Genomic DNA, 19,521 nt, shown 5'->3' with positions numbered 1-19,521 from the left:
TCTCAGTCTCTTCCTGCCTTTTCCCTCAGGCAAGTGTCGTCAGGCTTGTTAACATCTGTCTTGTTCCGCTTTCTCTGCCACTGACTTTTCTCTGTTTACCACTATACCAATTTGGGCTTAAAGCCGGGTGGGCACGCAAGTGAGACAGAGAAAGAGAGAGAGAACAGATAGAAACAACGCAGTGAACCTCTCTGTCCTTTATTGAACAAATGGACATGGACAGCAGCTGGACAGCATTTGTCTAGTTGAAGCTGCCTGATTCGATTCACCTTTATTCCCTCGAAAATTCAGGACAGGACTGCGAGACCACTATATGGAAGTGTTTTCTTTCTGTTAATGTTATTGGACCTGAAATCTGAATAGATTTTTTTACGTATACTGGGAAAGGTCAGGTAGTTTCATTATGTCATTAGCTCTTATGTGTCACACCAGCAAAACAACTTCATATCCATAGTGCCTTAGGCTTTGGAGCAGCCAATTGAATGGAAGGAAACAAACACTACAGCAGCCAGCAGTCAGCTCTCTCAGAAGCAATAAACTACTAATCATCAAGGAGTAAAAAAGAACCTGCGTCTGATGGAACCAGAGACAAAGTACACGTGCGTGCGTGCGTGCGTATGTTTGCTGTTTTCAGTAGCCTTTGATTGCATCGGGTGGAGACCTCCAACATTCGGGTGAAGTGTGAACCAAGTGAACCACCCAACATGGAACCAGAGGCAAAGTGTGTGTGTGCGTGTGCGTGTGCGTGTGCGTGTGCGTGCGTGTCTCCAGCGGGCAATGAACACACCCACTTTTGGGCAGCTGAATGAAAACAATATCAAAACCTCATATGTCACTGGGTGGCCCAAGAATGATAAAATGTGATGAAACAACACTGCTGACTGCCCATTGTCATTTTGCTCTGCGGTTGGTACTTTTTATTATTTTCCCTTGGATATTGATTTTCTTTCCTCTCTGTTGAACTTGTGGGGCCAGTGAGCAGGCCTCTGCTTCTTCCTGCTGCTCCGTGTCAACACTATTTCACAGCGGACGCATCTGTACACACACACACACACACACACACACATTTTCACACAAAACACTGTTGTTTTTAATATTCAAATCGAATTTGGGATGGTTGAACTCTGACTTGCTGTTTGTAGTGTGATTTGGCTGTGAGTGAAACTACACCTGTTAAGTTACTACTCATATGTGGTCTCCACTTTTTTGTCCTTCCTTGAGTCAGGCTTTGACAGCCGTCTGCCTTGTCCTTGAGGCCAATCACCCTGAAATAATAACACAATGCTGAGGCCTTGGGTGGCCTGCTGAGCCGCTCCCTGCTGCTGCTGCTCAGCATGATGTCGCACTGTGTCCTTGTTGTTCTTTTCTATACGTGCACTTGTTTGGCCGTGTGTCCCTTTGTGTGCATTTGTCAGCATTGGGTGTGAAGGATCAGCATACAATATAGATATTGTGCAAAACAAATCTTGGATTGGGCTTTTACATTTAGCAATCTGTGCTGCATGAATGACAAAACAGTTCATTTGTGTGTATATGCGTGTTTGTTTTGCATATACATGTGGAGGCATTTGCATGAGCCTAAGGAGGGTGTTTATATTTGTATTCTCAACCCGAGGGTTGGAAAATGACCTGTCTCCTGTGATTATATCCTGGGTAACCAGAAGTGACGTGGTAATTGGCAAATCTATTTTAAAAGAATTGTAGCTTCTCTCTCTCTCGTTCTCTCTTTATTTTTCTCCTCATGCTTCTCTCTGTTTTCAGGTCATTACTAGATCTTCCTCTTCACGCCTCCTTGTCACGGCTCTGTTCTCCCTCTGCTCACAGTCTATTTTCTCAGTTTTTTGTTTTTGTTTTTTTGCTTGTTTGCTCATACCTCCCTTCCTTCCTTACCCCTTACAGCCTCAGGTTTCTTGTTCTCTGTTCACACGTTTTCCCCCCTTCTGCTTCCTCCCTTCCCTATCTGGCTAAGTGTGTTTATACAAAAACCCAGCATCAGATCGATCCTGTGATGTTGCTAATATCAATAGCACCGGGAGTGTCACAGTTTAGCCTGCAAACAGTGATGGACGATTTCTGCTCACCTTATACTTCCCACATGTTGACATTTAGTTTTCTTCTCTCACTCACCCCTTTTCTCTCCCTTTGCTTTCACACACAGTGGCGTCCGTTCCTCCCTGGTCTGAAATATGAAGTGATAGACTCAGCCTACATCTCCCTGTACACAGGTAAGAGCTGCATGAAAAGCGGTTCTGTCATCTTGTCTTGGAAATGAAATAAACATGATGAATTTTAAAATGGACTTGACTGGCTAGGATACACATGGGACTCTTTAACGATAGAGACGTATTTCTGTCTCTCTTTTTTTTTTATATTCTTTTAGTTTAGCCGAGAGCTTGCCAACTAGAAACAGGAAATGGTGCTATAAAACTAACTTCATTAGTCTAGTCTGGTATCGATCAGTAGTTTAATGTCAGAGAATCTGCCTTTTTTGAACCAATATGTGCTTCTTTCTTCTCCATCAAACAAACTTCCATTTATTGTCTAAAACTTACGGCTTAAAACTTTTTCCCTTATTTCTTATTTAGTTTCTTCTCATAGGGAAGCTGCAGTTTGTCGCTTTGAGAGCATGGCATGTCTTCTCTATGTCGGGCCAAAGAGAAGATACAGAATGTAATAGAATCTATTTTTCCTCCATAGGTGCCATTTGTAGCAGAGATGAGAGCACTAGCTCCCGAGTAGATGTCTATCCTCGGTAGCTCCAAGAATAGCAGTGTGTCACAGGGATTCAGTATCGTTAACAAAGGAATATGCCAGCTGCACAGAGAATGATGTGTGGAGTTGTCATTATGGGCAAAGCTGCAGGTTGCTAGGGATGTATGCCTTCTTGTTAACGAAAGGCTACGAAAGTGAAGGAGGCCTTGTACAGTATATGAGGTCAACTGCTGGATTCAAACATTACCATCTCCTCATCTGTCTCCCTCCACCCATCCATCCCTACTTCTGCCTGTATGTCATGCTCTCTATCTTACTGGGTTTCTCCGTTCTCTCACTGTGGAAAGTATTTGATATTCATTCCCGTTTGACAGAGAGAAACATGCATAGGCTTTCCCAGTGATACATGTGGTTGGCTTTCAATTAACATCATTGTGTGTTGTAGCGCTTAATACGATTTTTCAGTTCATGGCCAAACTATGAGCCACATTCTCATCACCTCAACAACAAAATGTAAGTCCATACATATTTTGAATGTGAAGTGATTTTTAACTAACTTTTTCTGCTCAGATTAATTTTCTGGAAAACTAGGAATAATTGTGCCAAACTGGTACGGTAGAGTGCATTTGTTTTACCATCCGTGTAAGCACTTACTGTATCTTGTAGACTTTTAAATTATTGAATATTTCCAGAATGTAGTATCTTATCCCGATGGTTTTCTCAATATCCATCTCCGTGGCAAAAAAAAATCCTATAGACAGTTTAAGTGTGTGTTATTGGATTTTTACAAATGATAGGATCATTCACAGTATATCAAGGTAATTAATTGTTCATGGAACATAATATTTTAATTTGCAGGGCAGTTGAATACAGCTCCAAAATAATTCCTCAAGGTTTCTTGCCAAATACATCTCTTTAGTAGTGTGATATTATACCTTGTGTTGCACATACAGTAAAAGCGCAACCCAGATGGTAGCTGTTCATGAATTTACACCACCATACACACATAGACATTTACTACAGAGACCAGGAATTGTAAGCACAAAAAATGAGCACAAAACTATAAAATTGTTGTCATATTTGCATGGTATATAATGTGGATGATATCTGTACCATACAGAAATAATGCTGTATTTTTTATTACAACCTGATTAGATCTGTGCAACATGAAAGACATTAATCAGAAGTAAGAGAAGAAGAGTTGTGTTGTTTTCCTTGTTTGCTTCGTTTGAGGATTACAGTAACATGGATAATTGGTTAGTCTTGGCCAGGCTTGTGTGTAGTGTAAACCAGGTATGTGATCAACAGATGTCTTGCTGTTTGAAGAAAGGAAATCTAAAAAGAGGCTTTTGTCTGTGTACCGTGTGCGTACAGAGACACACACACACACACACACAGACCAAATGTGCACACTCCACCCTCTGGAGGATAAAAATGATGCTGACCACCCTGTTAATTAGAAAGCATTTCTCCCATCAGGCATTGCTCTTGACATGACATGCCATTAATCACAGATGCTCTCTCCTCCTTCCCTGCCATCGATTGGTATAATTATGACTCTGCTCTGCTCTGTATTTGTTTTTTTTCCAACTTTTTTCTAATTCTCTCAATTCAGCTTTTGTTGCAGCTCTCCTCCTCTTCCTTTGTTTCCTTCCTCCCTGTCTCTTATTTCTCCCCATGCTTGATCTTTTCGTGGTCGGTAAAGATTTATGATGACTATGACACAAATAATGTGTAATTTTACTTCCAACGGCTAACGGAAAATGTATCCAGCGTTAAGATAATCAAAACGGAGAGTGAAATACTGTTCTCTCTCTTCCCCTTTACTACATCATCTCTGCCTCACTCTGTATCTCTCTGTCTCTGTGTTTTTCAGACGAGTCCAATCTGAAGATGAACAGTGTGGACCACATCCCCCAGACCTTGGCCAGTCACATCCGTCTCCCAGAGGAGGCTCAGCACCAGGGTTTGGAGAGAGGCGGCATTGTGCAGCACGGAGCGGATATGCTAAAGCCGGACCCCAGGGACACCTTCTACAGCAGTAAATCTGCCCGTCATCGTTTCAGGCTGTCCCCTTTTTCTGTCCTCATCCTGATTTTGTGGCCTGTCTCTTTTTCTCTAAGTGAATGATTGACTGTCTGGCTAAAAGTATCTCTGGCTGTCAGTTTAGCTGTATTCAGACTGTAATTTCGTCTATCTGGCTATGTTCCATTTTTTGTGTGTTTTCCTCCTCGTTTTTGTTATTGCCCTGAACATCTTTCAGCTTTCTGAGTCTTGAGTTTGTTGATACCAGAATATCCATTTACGTATTTGTTTGTAACCTGATCTCAAATATTTACCTCCCCTTCTCTTTTTCTCCTCTCTCCTCAGCTCCTATGATCGACCCCTCCCGACTGGAAAACGTTCTTCCGGCCTGTCTCTACTCTCCAACCTATGTCGTCAAAGATTTTCCCATCGCCAGATACCAGGGCCTCCAATTTGTAAGTCACCTCCACTTTGAGTCAGAAAAAGACCCGCCGCTCAGGATGTGTGATGATTTTTTTAGTGTGTGTCAGTATGTGTGAGAGACCAAAATTAGACCTCTGGCAGCAGCCCTGGGTTTGAGTCCCACCCGTGGCCCTTTGCTGCATGTCATTCCCCCTCTCTATCCCCTTTTCTGTCTTCAGCTGTCCTATCAATAAAGGCCAAAAATGGCCCAAAAATAATCGAAAAAAAAAACAGTATTATTTGAACCTGCTAAAAGTATCCCCTTACAGAGTCAGCGTAATAATCAACTGCACAGAGAACAAAAGAGCAGAGAAGCTAAGTCCATGCTGGTTTGGACTCTCCTGTTTGTTGTATCAAAACACACTGAGGAAGCAGCTGGTAGATAGTGTTGAGCGCTGCTCCCCCCTTTAGGACAACATGAGTTACTGCAGCAGCTGCGGAGATAAGTGAAAACGAGAGCCAAAAAAAAAAAAATCCATTTTAGATTTGAATCACCAAAATACAGCATTTTGTAGAGTAAGTGGCTGATTTTGATTAAACGCTGGTGTTTATCTTATCCTCATACAGTACTGCTAAATAAGAATTAACTCCCTTATCAGTGTTTTCTGAGCTCATTGCAGTTTTGACAGACTTTTAACTTTTCTTCAGGTCTATCTGTCCTTCGTTTACCCCAATGACTTCACACGCCTCACCCATATGGAGCGAGAGAACAAGTGTTTCTACAGAGAGTCCCCTATCTACTTGGAGAAGTAAGGACATTATTGCCTTTATCTTTTTGAGAGCTAAGGGACCATTTGTCTCTGTCTTGTATATATGAGAGAGTACACTGATTATGCTGAATAACTGCTCAAGTGTCTGTGAATTTGATGGCAGTGATTCATGCGACCTCTCTCCAAGAGATTAAGTTTATTGTGCTGCAAGGCACATTGAAATGTCAACCTTTTTTGAATGTGTGTGTGTGTTTATGGGTGTTTGTTGCCTTCTCTTTTGTCTGCCAGGTTTGGTTTCTACAAATATATGAAGATGGATGAGGAGGAAGATGACAGACCGTTCTTCTTCCCCAACCCAGATGGTAACTAATAATTTACAGAGATACACATTCGTTGATCCTCGCACAGTCACACATATATACACGCATGTACACACACACACACACACACACATACACACACACACACACTCTTTCAACTTTGTGTCTCCTTCACACGTCTCCAGATTTCCTCGATGAAGAAGAGGTGGTAGATGTAGAGGACGAGGCAGAGATCGTTGGCACGCAGTCACCCAAGAAGCCCTCTCATCCCAGCCAGACCAGCCACACCTCCAACCCCTCCCATCTGCACTCGAAGCCTGCGCCCACACCAGCTGGCAGAGAAGGGGAAGAAGAGGAGGAGGACCCTGATGAAGAGGAGGATGGAGCAGTCGACAGTATCATACGCCGCAGAGAAAGGAGACACTTTCCTCACAGTGATGGACAGATGGGTAGGGATATTGACAGAGACTGGGGAAGAGATCACACAAACATTAGACAAGACACGAGGAAGGGATTTGAAGAGCCCCAACCCAGGGGCCCTCAGCCTGACATGGACAGTGTGGTCCGGGGTCGCTCCCTGTCTTGGATTCGCACCGGTCCTGCAGAGTTGAGCCCTGGCAGGAAAGGAGGAGGAACAGGTGGTGGAGGAGGAGGAGAAGGAGGAGGAGGAGAGAAGGGAGTTGAGACTCTGCCTAAACTGAGCAAGTCTTCACTCCTTTTCCCCCAAAAGTCCTCCTTCTCTGCCCTTGCCAGCCGAGCCAAGCAGATCCTCAGCAACTCCGCCCATAGCAACAACTTCCATGATAACCAAAACAACAAGCTCGCTGGAAACAAGAAGGAGAAGAGGGAAGAGAACAAGATCTACATCACCAGGCCTCGCACTGCCAAGGAGAGGGAGAGGGACAGGGAGAGGGAGAGGGAGCAGCGTCGAGAGAGGAGGGAGGAGAGAGCATCTCGCCACCCTAGAGAGGTGTTCCCGGGGGTCTTTCTGTACCAAACTGGGAAGACCACAAGGCTGGTCAACCTGGATGCCAAAGGACATGCTGGGAGAGGCATAACCGGAGGCAGAAGTATTGTTAGTGCCCCTCAGCTCTGGCCCAATCCACCCACAAAAGAAGGTAAGCATCACAATGGAAGTATCAACATACAGAATGAAAGCGTACAGAAGTCTGGCAACAGGGCAGCCGAGGCAAAGCAACCAGACAAAGGCAAGAGGAAAGAGGAGCAATGGGATTTAAAGACTACTGTCACTGCTGATGTGCCCAGAAAAGGCAACCCGCTAACCCATCACAAAGATCCACCTCCGGTTACCCAGCAAAGGTTCAACTCCACAGAAAACACGCTCCAAAGTCAGACAAGGGTCACCTCTTACCTCAGGACCTCTGAGATCACAGAGTCCCAGCAGCAGCCAGACCCGGACCCCAACCCGGCAGAACAGGACCAGGATACAAACCGCTCCAATCCTGACCCCGACATTGACCCCGAGCCAGAACCAGAGGAGGGCGAGATGTCGGACTACAGCTACGAGGAGGTCGAGGTGCGGCCAGGTTGGGCAGAGGAGAGCATCAACTGGCAGAGGACCTTCTCAGTCAATCCGATGGACTTTGAGCTGCTGCGCTCTGACTGGAACGACCTGCGCTGCAATGTGTCTGGCAACCTCCAGCTGGCAGAGAGTGAGGTGGTGGATGTGCTGGCGCAGTACATGGAGAAACTCAACGAACGTAACGGAGGGTGAGTATAAGGGGGAGGAAGTAGGAATAGTGTGAGACTAAAAGAAGGCTTATGTTTCCCTGGAACTTTGTAAGTTCAGATGTGGTTTCTTATGCAAACCATTATGTAAAGCAAGAAGTAATTTTACCGAGAACATTGGTCATGCCCCGGTGCTTTGACTTCACGTTAGCAGTCCTCTCTGTGCTGATTACCATTTTCTGCAGCAGCATTTGTTATTTGTGTAAAGTAGCTTGGCCCCTCTGTTTTCATTTTTGTCCTAAATCACACCATGCTGACTTCACTCGCCGCGAGTAGCTGCTTTTTTTAAGTGATCTGCCTACAGTCAAACAATGCCGCTGTGAGAGTGATATTAGAAATAGTGTTTTATATTTGCATTCTCTCTCTCTCTTTCATATTATAATTTAGAACATGTACAACCTCTCTGTGCTTTCTTAAGCTTTTTTTCTGTCTCTGCCCCAGGATCTACACCCTGCTGCGAATCGTCAACGTTGAGAAGCGGCGCGATTCGGCGAGAGGGAACCGTTACCTCGTGGAGCTGGAGCTAATGGAGAGAGGCCGCAGCGTGGTGCGTCTGTCAGAATACATCTACCTGCTGCTCCACCGCGGCAGGCAGGGAGAGGAAAGTCTAGAGAACACTGACTTTGCCCCGGCCTCGGCACCAGCTTCGGCCCCATCAGCTGCCACATCCAGCCTCACCACCCCACCGGCCCCTCCCTCCACCAGGTCCCCCGCCCGGCCCGGAGCGACCCCCTGGAGCACAGCCTATGCTAAGCCTCTGCTCTGCCAGCCGGTCATGCTGCAGTGGAGGAGAGATGTCATGGTGCACTTTGTGGTGCCAGGTCAGTCAAAAGGGGGACTTCGGTTAACTTTCAAAACTGAATAAATGGTATAGAAGTAGGGCTGCACGATATGACCTAAACTCAAAATCACTTTTTTGTGATTCGACGACGGACAGTTGCGTTTTTCTATTTTTTTGTATAAAGTTTTAAAAAACATCTTTTGCATAATAAAAATGTATATAGGCTATACAATCTATTTCTTAACTGCTAATTAACTTGGTAGTCCTAACTTTGAACCAGCAAGTTGTGTTTTAAGCTCCTCTTTTTTTCTGTTTGTGGAGAGCTACGTGACACATGAAACTATATTGATGAGGACCGGCGAGTTAAATCGTCCGTCCCAGAGTATACCAGGCTGACAACCTGCAGGTGGAGGCGCTGGAGACAGGCTTGGACATACACGCCGCGGGCCACTGTAGACTTGGGTCAGTCCCGCAAGCGTTGGTGGTGTTTGCAAGTGGTTGCATGTGTCCGACAACGCACAAAACATCAACACCGGTACAAGCCTACAGGTGTCCGCGGACACAGAGTGCGGAGAGTGTGTCAGAGCCTCCCGGACGGGTGAACTGGGACTCTGTTTCCTGCTTGTCGGTCAACGGTTAATGATTGGTTAACATTTCATTTCATTGTGCTTTCTTTTGGAAGGCTGTCTTCCAAAAATCGCCACTTACTAGCTAATGAATTAGCCTGAGGTAAACGCTAGCTAGCAGTAAACAGAAGGTAGTGGCTGGTGTGTGCGCCAGTCTGTGTGCGTGTCGGCCCGAGTGTTAATTTCGGACCCTGCACACATGGGAGAATATTTTTAAGGAGAAAGTTGGCCTATCAACAAAAATAAATGGGAAAAATACGTCGATAACAGCTTCAGAATGTCGATGTCGATAACTTTTCGATTAATCGTCCAGCCCTATATAGAAGCAACTGTTAAACTAAGATTATTCAAACTTTGTTTTCTACTCATTTTTCCCTTCACTTTTCCCGTTGTTCTTACTGTCCTTCAGTGAAAAACCAGGCTCGCTGGGTACAGCAGTTTATCTCTGACATGGAGAATCTTCATCACCAGACGAAGGATGACAATTTCAGCATCATCATTGTCGACTTTGAGAGTGAAGACATGGACGTGGAGCAGGCACTCAGAGAAAGCAGTGTGCCCAGGTTTGTGAATGCAACACAATCGGCCATGGAATAGGACTTTAAATACATTTTGAAATCTTTCAGAACATTTTTAAGGCTTCCAAGTGATGTGTGTGTATATTATTTGTTTTGACAGATATGAATATCTAAGGAGAGAAGGGAACTTTGAGCGCTCAGCAGGACTGCAGATCGGAGTAGACACTATAGAGGTTAGAAAAACAAACACACACACACACACACACACACACACACACACGGAGGCAAGACAACAATATGCAAGCTGGCAGGGAAAAAGCCACTCACTGAAGGTCAGCCACTCACACTGACCACATGACCTTAACTGATGGACAGACCGAAAGAACACTCATGCATAATGAATACATCAATGCTAGGCCGGTCTGTCACGGGCTGTGGATCTCGCCCTTACCTCCGAGCCTCCTCCTGCTTCCATCCGCGCTCTGCCACAGAGCCCAGCTGTGGGTGACGGGGAATCACTTAGACAGTTAGCTGCATTTCCTCTGTCATGTGTATGCCATAGCTGTCACATCCATTCCCTTTCACAGGTTATTTGTGTGCATGTGCCCTTAACGCCGCTTTCTAGCCTGTCTCTCTGTCACACACGCACGCACACCCACCCACAGGGGCGTGGAGCGGATGGAAATTTGGACAGACGTTGATCCGTCGGTTGGGTGTCAGTGCTGTCACCGTTTGATGACAGGGCCGTCACTCATGTCTGAACGGCCTGCAGGGTCTGGAAGTGAAGACAAGCCACTGACGCTGAGCCCAGACTTCTCCACTTTCTTTAATCCGAAAATCCCATATTAGGCGTGTGTGAACATCCAATCACAGGCAGAGAAATTTGCAGACTCATTCACACACACTTTTCTTGTTCTCAGACATAAGAAAGATTACATTTGTGTTTCCTCTTGCAGGATAGTCACAGCATTGTGTTCCTGTGTGATCTGCACATCCACTTCCCTCTCAACATCCTGGAAAGCATCAGGAAGCACTGCGTGGAGGGACGCCTTGCGTTCGCTCCCATTGTCATGAGACTCAGCTGCGGCAGTTCGCCACAGGAGCCTGATGGTAACGCACAACAAAACACACACGACACACATTACACACACGCGTCTTCGCTCATACAGGAATAATCACACAAACATCAACACAGTTTTAAAGTTTTTAGTTTTTAGACACGTCACTCAAACTCATTCCCAAGTTCCAGACAACTACTTTGAATTCCTGATACAGGTTCTCAGTTTACATGCATAATAATTACTTGCATCAAAAGCCTATACATGTACTGTATAGGCATCAGATCACTGTTAATGCAGTGACATGCAACGGGCCCAATCGTTTCTGTTAAATTTCTTTTTGTGCTTTCCGCAGGTTACTGGGAAGTGAACGGCTTCGGCCTTTTTGGAATCTATAAGTCTGATTTTGATAAGATTGGAGGGATGAACACGGAGGAATTCAAAGACCGCTGGGGTGGAGAGGACTGGGAGCTGCTGGACAGGTAACCCAGCAACAAGCCAACACAGTATGAATGCGAGGAATACTATTAGAAGGTCATTGAGTTCTTTTTTTGTTGCTGCGACTGTGTCAGAGAGATGTTGACTCAAGTCATGGTAAAGTTTAAAGTTGTAGTTAAACATGATATGCTTTTTAATGGTAATTGTGTTACATCATGTTGTACAGAAGCGTAAACGATGGTGGCCACTTCCAGTATACTACAATTCATTACTGTGAAGATACAATATTTGTATTTGTGTGGATTGTCACTGCTGTACCTCAAGTGTGCAGTGTGTGAATGTCCTTTTTTAAAACAATGAAGGTGGATAGTGTGCACAATGCCAATAGGATACAAGTGCAGGACAACAAACAGCATATGAAGGGAAATCAGAGACAGCACGCACAATTAATATTGCATGCTCCCAGTGTTGAATGTTTCGGCCAGCAAAGTCAAGAAGAAAATCAAGAAAGGCTGCTGCTATCAAAACGTGTTGCAATTATGAGCTGAATTTGGGTATAGAAGCCGCCAGATGGATAATTGAGCAAATAAAACTGAAACTATCTGCATGTTTAGATTAGCCTGGGAACCAGACTAATCTGCAAACTCATGTGTTATTGCTTTGGCAGATACTGGATTGGATAACAACTTTAGTCTGGCGATGTCAGGCTATGTTTAGATACCACACAGATGTAAGCTGGGTGAACTGACACTTTCATAAAAGAAGAAAAATAAGTTCATCAGCCTTTTGAAGATGACAACAGTCTTCAGTATTTTGAATATGACCCAAGAAAAGTTGCTACAACAAATATTGTTAACCCAATATTTTCTCTCTTGTATGAAAAAAGCTTGTTGCTTCCCTTGTAACCCAGCATTATGAAAAGAACCCAGTTTTAACCCAGTGTTTCTCCCTCTGCTCCCTCTAGGGTACTGCAGAATGGTTTGGAGGTAGAGAGACTACGCTTGAGGAACTTCTTTCACTACTACCACTCTAAACGAGGCATGTGGAACGCCCAAAACAAGAAAACTCCTAAAGGATAGTCCCCCTGCTGGTCGGAGGATACTGAACCCACCTGCAGATCCACTGTGTGTGAGAGAGAGACCTGTAGGAGCTCGCTCACTGCCTGAACTCTGCCTTTATTTGAAACAGGCTCCTTTTAGGGACGCCTCTGTTTCGCCATCGGCCCCTCTTGTATGCTTGCCTATATGAGGAAACAGAGTCCAAATCTGAACTTTACAGCGAGCTGTTTACGCAAATAGACCTGAGTCATTACTTTGCCTCACTGACTGAACTACTGTACAGAGAGAAGAGTTATTTTTGTTCTCCTTCTCTCTGTCCTTTTTTTGGTGCAATGTTTTCAGACGGACTGGAAAGCAGCTGTGTATGTGTGTGTGTGTGGGTGTGTGGGTGTATGTGTCGGTATGTACATAAGTATATGTGGGTGTGTTGCCGCTTGTGTGTGCTTATGATGACAGGAAGCACCTTTTTCTAACAAGGAGATGTGAAGACAACCTAAGATCTTTTTTTCTAACACGCTCTCACATGGGAGCCTAATAGAATGTGTGTCAACGTGTTATTCAGATAGATTCAGACATGGTGGCGTAGATCGAGTAGAGGATCTCTGTCTTTGGTTAAACAGTATTTCTAAATACATCAACAACTACCTGTTGGATATCATTAACCGAGGTGCTGACGTTCTCCTGAAACCTGATATTATTAAACAAAAAAAAAAAAGGTTTTGGATCAGAAAAGCCCTTTTAGAAACAGATACTGACAGATATGTCATCTTTATATCTCTTTCTGTCCCTCCCCCTCCCTCTCCCTCTGTATCTCTCTTCATCTTCGGCTCATTTCTGCCTCTGTCTGTCTCAATGTCATGCAAATTTGTGTATTTGTATCTGTTGAAACATTTGTTTTATGTACTACACCCATATTAATGCTAGCTATCGGTTATGACTTGATTCATTTTGTTTCATTGACTGACGTTTGTTGTGCTGTTTTCATTTGTCCTCACAGAGCATGGATGCACAACGTTTGGGGTGCTATTTTCTGTTCTAAAACACTGAATTTGTAAACAGTTTACACCTTTTCACTCTACTGACGGTATCCTCAATTCCCTCCACATCTCTAACCTCATCGTCAACTGGAACTTAAAACTCTAACAGGAGGGAAGCAGAGGACAACAACCGCTTTCTGACATTTGATTTGAACGTTGGAACACCATTGTATTAAGCATTTTCTTAGCTGAGAGTTGCATTTCTCATATTAAAATACCACCAGGACGATGATTGCTTCGCTATCGAAAACATCAACACTCTTCTTTTAAGTTTGTGTAATGCTCCAACAGAAGGGAGACCAGTTAATGTGTTGGGACACAATGTGGCAAGGCATGGCTGTTTCACAAATGTGTGCCTTTTTCAGGGTTTGGCTGCAGGCAGTTTTTAAACTACTCTAATGACAGAAGAGGGCAGGGACAGACCGAAATACACAGTTATTTATCAGCAGGATGTAATGTCACTGTAAATTCAGATACACTGTAAAATAAGGAAACATGGTCCTCTTCAATGGATTACAGACATGTTGGTTTGTTATATTACCTTAAAAGCAAGGAGTGGTCTTTGCAAGCCAGTGCCCCATTGGTGAGATATACACAAAGATGGGACTAATGACTACTGAGTGAAATCAGGAGGTGTGATGGAGACTTACTGGCAGCTGCAGTCCAGCAGGACCCCACCTGCTCCCATTAGTTTGGCTGGAGGCCGGGCTCCTAATGCCTCTGTTTATGCAACATGGTACTTATATTGATGGGGAGTGGCTGGAGGGCTCAAGGCTGGACAAATATGTGGATGAGAGTTAATGATCTGTTATTGACTATATGATTGTCAAAATGCCCTCCAAGACCCTTTCTTTGCCTCTACAGGAAAAAAGGTCTATACTGTACGTCATTTGACACTGACACGGGACTATTTAAAGAACAAAAGAAACACATTCAATATAAGACTATATATATATATATAAGAAACATAAAGATGAAAAATAGGAATATACATTCCAAGGTAATTTCTGTGAAATTGTTTTGTAGAGAAAAGGTTTTAAGAATGTATTGTACTTTTATTTTGATTTGTTGGTTTTTTGCAAATAAAATTTTATGCTTACGTCCAGATCATTTTTCATATATTTTTTTTTTTCATCTTTTTGCTTTGTTGTATTGTTTCGTGTAAAACATATGTGAAATAATATCAGTTACAACAACTCTATTTCCTATCTGACCACATGGTGGTGCTCCATCCATCCACCCATCCATACATACATACCTGCTGATATACAATGGTTGAATGGCTTGCAATGAGGAATGCAAATGAGGAAATAATATACATATTTTGAGCAGGGGCTGGGTTGATACAGTGGAGGAGAAATGACACTATGAGTGAGTAGACAGACGAACATTGCTAGAGTGCAAAATCCCTCTCCTAGACACACAAGGATCACTTCATATATGCAAACAAGTCTTAACAATTCTTCTTAACCACATAGTAGAAGCTCATTTTAAACATGCCAGTTAGGTGACTTGATGAGGCTTTTTTTGTTCCAACAAAGGGTTGTATTAAGCTCAATGGGTTTGTAAAAAAAAAAAAAACTTAACAATTCACTATAGAGCCTAAAAGAAGTGAATGTGGCTCAAAAACTCGAAATGACCTGTCAAACCTATTTCTTGAGCTTTTAAAAAAGAAATTATAAATAAGGTATATTCAGCTAGATTAAGAAATGTTTACATTGATTACTAAAAGTACATGTTGCCAAGATTTGAACAGGCTCTGATGTACTTGTATTACAAGCTACAAATGCAAAGTAAATATGACATCATGTTAAAAACCTTCTGCAACCCTCACTCTGTTTTTATTCTCTGAGGCTGACATCACTATCCAGTTACCCATTCTAAGTTAAATTGATCTAATATCACATTTGTCGTATAGTATGATGGCCAATGCAGAGAGAAAAGCAAACATTAGGAAACTAACATTTTGAACTCCAACAGAGCTGTAATGTTTTCCGGACCATGTTTAATCATTTGCAGAGTTATTTTTTTTTGTTTTGAGTTGTTGATCCCCCCCTGTGTGCCACTTTGCTCTGGGTGGTGGTCTGCCCTGAGCATGCACGCACACAGAGAGACCATGAGGTAAACGCTGTCCTCACCACAGCTACATGAGGTCTGGATGAGTCAAGTGCTGACCTCCTGTGATCTCTTCTACGCCCTGTGTGTCCTCTGATCTCATTTAGACGAGTTTTGACTAACAGCGCAAAACTGAGGGAGGTTAAACTGGACTGAAAGGTTGACTCCCTACTCAGTTCCCCTTACTGTGATTCATAGACCATGACGTCTGAGAGCGTGTGTGCTTGAGAGTCAGTTTTTCCACTTTACCTGCATACATAGTATAATATGTCCTATAACACAAGGTCTGTATGTGCGAGAAAATATTCATTGCAGGCTCTTTCACATTGTGTTGCAGTCTCACAGGCATGCAGGGTGAGTGCTCAGCCCTAAACCCATTATGCAACAGTGTTGGACTCTGTCCTAGTTGAGGCACACCCTACCTGTCTATGTGAGTGCGGAGTGATGAGAAGCAGGTAGTCACAGGCCCCTTCAATATGTTTGCTTTATTTTACCTCGAGCATGTTAAAGCACTGAACCAGTAACAACAAACAGGGCCGCACAATGCTTTAAAAGGGAAGTTTCTTAAGGGGATTTGCTCAAAGTTTGTTTTAAAAAGCAAGAGCTAACACCTTTTTGGCACTACCACTGCTAAACTGGTACTGAATGAGCATCAAGTAGTGGATTGCGTACAAACCATATGAGCCAGTACACAATTTATTAGTTGAGAACCTTTAAAAAAGAAAAATGAAGCTTACTTATTTAAGCTATTACAACACATCTATCTTCCTTACAATCCTAAATAAGCTTTTATGAAAACCCTAAGCCTAATCAAATAAAACACTACTCCACCTTTTGCATTATTACCAAGAACTTTACAGATTAAATTTCTGTTACAGGCTGCAGGTGAGAGATTAGCTAATGTGCAGGCAGCAAGCCAAGTCCCCCAGAGTCAACATAAGGAGATAACTGAAGCCTGCTTGGTGTGCATTTTGGTTCCAGGTAAAGAAGAATTTCCTCAGACCCATCAATTTAATAACTAATGGGGAACACCTATCCCCATGGATTTATTCTGTCAACTAGCCTAGATTATACATTATTATATTTAATTGCAATTTGAGGTTAAAAAGTATAATAACAAATAAAGACGTGTAAAAGCGTTGAAGTAATATGAAGCTATTACAGTGCTACTCATGAGTTTAGGAACCCATGCTAAAATTGACTAATTGACTGAATGAATAATGTATCGTAAATAAAAAATGTTCTTCCTTAAAATACAGGGGGCATAAGTATAGACACCTCTATGTTAAATTCCCACAGACGCAGGCAGATTTTTTTTATTAAAGGCCAGTTATTTCATGGATCCAGGATACTATGCATCCTGATAAAGTTCCCTTGGCCTTTGGAATTAAAATAGCCCCACATCATCACATACCCTTCACCATACCTAGAGATTGGCATGGTTTTATTTCAGTTAGCCTAATAGCTGGTTTGATTTGCATTGAGAGATGATTTTACAGAAAGTACCCCATGCCAATCTCTAGGTATGGTGAAGGGCATGTGATGATGTGGGGCTATTTTAATTCCAAAGGCCAAGGCAACTTTATCAGGATGGTATCCTGGATCCATGAAATAACTGGCCTTTAATAATAAAAATCTGCCTGCCTCTATGGGAATTTAACATAGGGGTGTCTATACTTATGCCCCCTGTATTTTAAGGAAGAACATTTATTTATTTACGATACAATATTCATTCACAAAGAAAATTGGTGTCCTTAAAGGCTGGACTTTTCCTAATTTCTTTAATTAAAGCATTAAGATCAATTTCCAAAAGATGATTTTTGTATTCCTCTTCTTAGTCAACTTTAGCATGGGTTCCTAAACTCATGAGTAGCACTGTAATAGCTTCATATTACATCAACGCTTTTACCCGTCTTTATTTGTAGATAGCAGCACTGTATTAGGACTTTGTGTGAATGAAAAAAAAATAATAATAATAATGTACCTCGAGCATGAAAGCAAATACAGCCATATGTGGGTCACACGAGTTCAGGAAGTTTGTTTGATGCTCGTTTGAGGAGAAACAAAGTTCACTTATTCTCCCAAATTGCTCCCAAGAATTGGAGCGGGTCTTGATTGGCCGCCCGCTAAAGTCGGCCCTCTCCTGATTGGTGCTCGAGCAGCTTCCGTGTTGTCATTCAGCAGCGGTCCCTCCTTCCACACACCAGAGCTGAGTGTCTCCGCGGCAGGCTGTTCCTGACCAAGCACCGGGACGGGAGGGCGGTGAGGTAGGCTAGTCTCGGACTTTTCCACGGATTATCTGCAAAAACGAAACAGTTTCGGTCTGTTGAGCGGCCACACGGGACATATTTAAATAACCAGGGAAGCCGGGTCTGACTGCATTCAGAGAGCGGGGAGAGACTTCGCCGTGTTTCAAAAGAGACAGACCGGAGGAAAGTTTAAACCCCTGCCCTGCCCGGGGAAAGGTGAGACTGGTGCGTCTTTCAATTTCCCTGGCTGTCCCGTTCGTTAACAACAATACAGGGTAGCCTAGCTCTGATGACATTTTCAGTAGAATATTATCTGCGCGTACAGTTGTGTAGTTTCGCTGTCCTGCACTGAACTACGTTTGGCAGCATGTCTGAGAAGTGTGCCGCTGTGTAACCAGTTCATCCAGCTCTGCTGGGGAGTTTCGACTGCTACTTGATTGACTTCAAACCGTTGACGAGCTTTATTGCCGCCCATCCAAAAAAAACTCTCCAAAGCACAGTTTCACAATAATGGCTGGTTTGATCAATGTCCACATGAAAACCCTGGAGGACCTGACGCTGGACTCTGGCTACGGGGCGGGGGACTCCTGCAAATCCCTCAGCCTGTCCTCCTCCAAGTCAAACTCCCAGGCCTTCACGACGGCCCCTCACCGGGGCAACTGGTGGTACTACTCGGGCTCCATGAACAGCAGGAACAACAGCTGGGACACGGTCAACACTGTCCTCCCCGAAGACCCGGAGGACATCTTCTCCAAGTGTCCCCGCTTACCTGAGTTGGAAGAGTTTCCCTGGACCGAAGAGGAGGTGGCCAAGATACTTCGCAAAGTGGCCGGGAGTGGGAGCGTTAAAGGGGGGGCTACACCTGTGTTCTCTCCGGAGGCCGTGAGGCGGCTGTCCGCTCTCCTCCGCAGGGCTCTCATCCGCATCTCCCGAGAGGCTCAGCGGCTCAGCGTCATGCACTGCCGCTGCACACGCTTCGAGGTGCAGAGCGCCATGAGGCTGGTGCTCAGCTGGTCCCTGGCCGACCACTGCGTCTCTGCTACGGTCAAGGCGATCTCCATGTATAGTATGAGCGCCGGGGAGCTGCTGAGGAAGGGCAAGTCCGCCCGCTGCGGACTCTCCTTCTCCGTGGGACGCTTCTTCCGCTGGATGGTGGACACCCGCATCTCCGTGCGCATCCATGAGTACGCAGCTATATGCTTGACCGCGTGCATGGAAGCTCTGGTGGAGGAGATAGGAGCCAGGGTGCTGATGGCCGAGAGGGGTCATTCAGGGCCGGATTCAGGGTCAGCATGCACCCCTGTGAGCACAGAGGCCTTGGAGGGGGTGGTGAACAATGACGCGGAGCTATGGGGAGTCCTGCAGCACTATGAGCACCTGATCTGCGGGAAGAACGCCAATGGTAAATATATTTTAAGTTATTATTATTATATATTTATATTATATATATTTTTCAGTGCAATTAAACTAACATGTGTTACAAATGACAGCTTTCAATGTTTTTCTGTGTGGTGATAGATGCCAAAATTCACCCCAAACTTTTTTTTTTTTTTAATCTGTCTAACACACTCCTTCCAGAGTGCTGGTCACCACTTTCCACTCCCTCACAGTGAGGAAAAGGTGAAATGTGGCCTGTTTCTGGGTACAAAAGCAGCTCTTTGTA

General features: G+C 44.0%; 2 protein-coding genes across 5 annotated transcripts in view; both read left to right on the top strand.

Moving 5' to 3' along the window:
• Nucleotides 1-12,498, top strand: part of b4galnt4a (beta-1,4-N-acetyl-galactosaminyl transferase 4a) — a 157,612-nt gene extending 145,114 nt beyond the window's left edge. For 2 of the 4 annotated variants that reach the window (XM_039807650.1, XM_039807653.1), the window contains 12 exons: nucleotides 2,159-2,225; nucleotides 4,589-4,753; nucleotides 5,083-5,192; nucleotides 5,848-5,948; nucleotides 6,198-6,271; nucleotides 6,415-7,960; nucleotides 8,420-8,799; nucleotides 9,795-9,948; nucleotides 10,064-10,136; nucleotides 10,860-11,013; nucleotides 11,317-11,443; nucleotides 12,364-12,498. In XM_039807650.1, the coding sequence (XP_039663584.1) occupies nucleotides 2,159-2,225; nucleotides 4,589-4,753; nucleotides 5,083-5,192; nucleotides 5,848-5,948; nucleotides 6,198-6,271; nucleotides 6,415-7,960; nucleotides 8,420-8,799; nucleotides 9,795-9,948; nucleotides 10,064-10,136; nucleotides 10,860-11,013; nucleotides 11,317-11,443; nucleotides 12,364-12,478 (3,066 nt within the window). In that variant the 3' untranslated portion in view covers nucleotides 12,479-12,498. The remainder of the gene's footprint in view (nucleotides 1-2,158; nucleotides 2,226-4,588; nucleotides 4,754-5,082; nucleotides 5,193-5,847; nucleotides 5,949-6,197; nucleotides 6,272-6,414; nucleotides 7,961-8,419; nucleotides 8,800-9,794; nucleotides 9,949-10,063; nucleotides 10,137-10,859; nucleotides 11,014-11,316; nucleotides 11,444-12,363) is intronic. The other 2 variants (XM_039807651.1, XM_039807652.1) reach the window with 1 other exon arrangement.
• Nucleotides 12,499-17,808: 5,310 nt separating this feature from the next.
• Nucleotides 17,809-19,521, top strand: part of abtb2b (ankyrin repeat and BTB (POZ) domain containing 2b) — a 50,685-nt gene continuing 48,972 nt past the window's right edge. Inside the window, 1 exon segment of the mRNA XM_039809390.1 lies at nucleotides 17,809-19,260. Within this exon segment, the coding sequence (XP_039665324.1) occupies nucleotides 18,369-19,260 (892 nt within the window). The 5' untranslated portion in view covers nucleotides 17,809-18,368.

Source organism: Perca fluviatilis, chromosome 8 (assembly GCF_010015445.1).
Source record: "Perca fluviatilis chromosome 8, GENO_Pfluv_1.0, whole genome shotgun sequence".
Taxonomy (NCBI): domain Eukaryota; kingdom Metazoa; phylum Chordata; class Actinopteri; order Perciformes; family Percidae; genus Perca; species Perca fluviatilis.
This window is presented reverse-complemented; position numbering and strand designations above follow the sequence as displayed.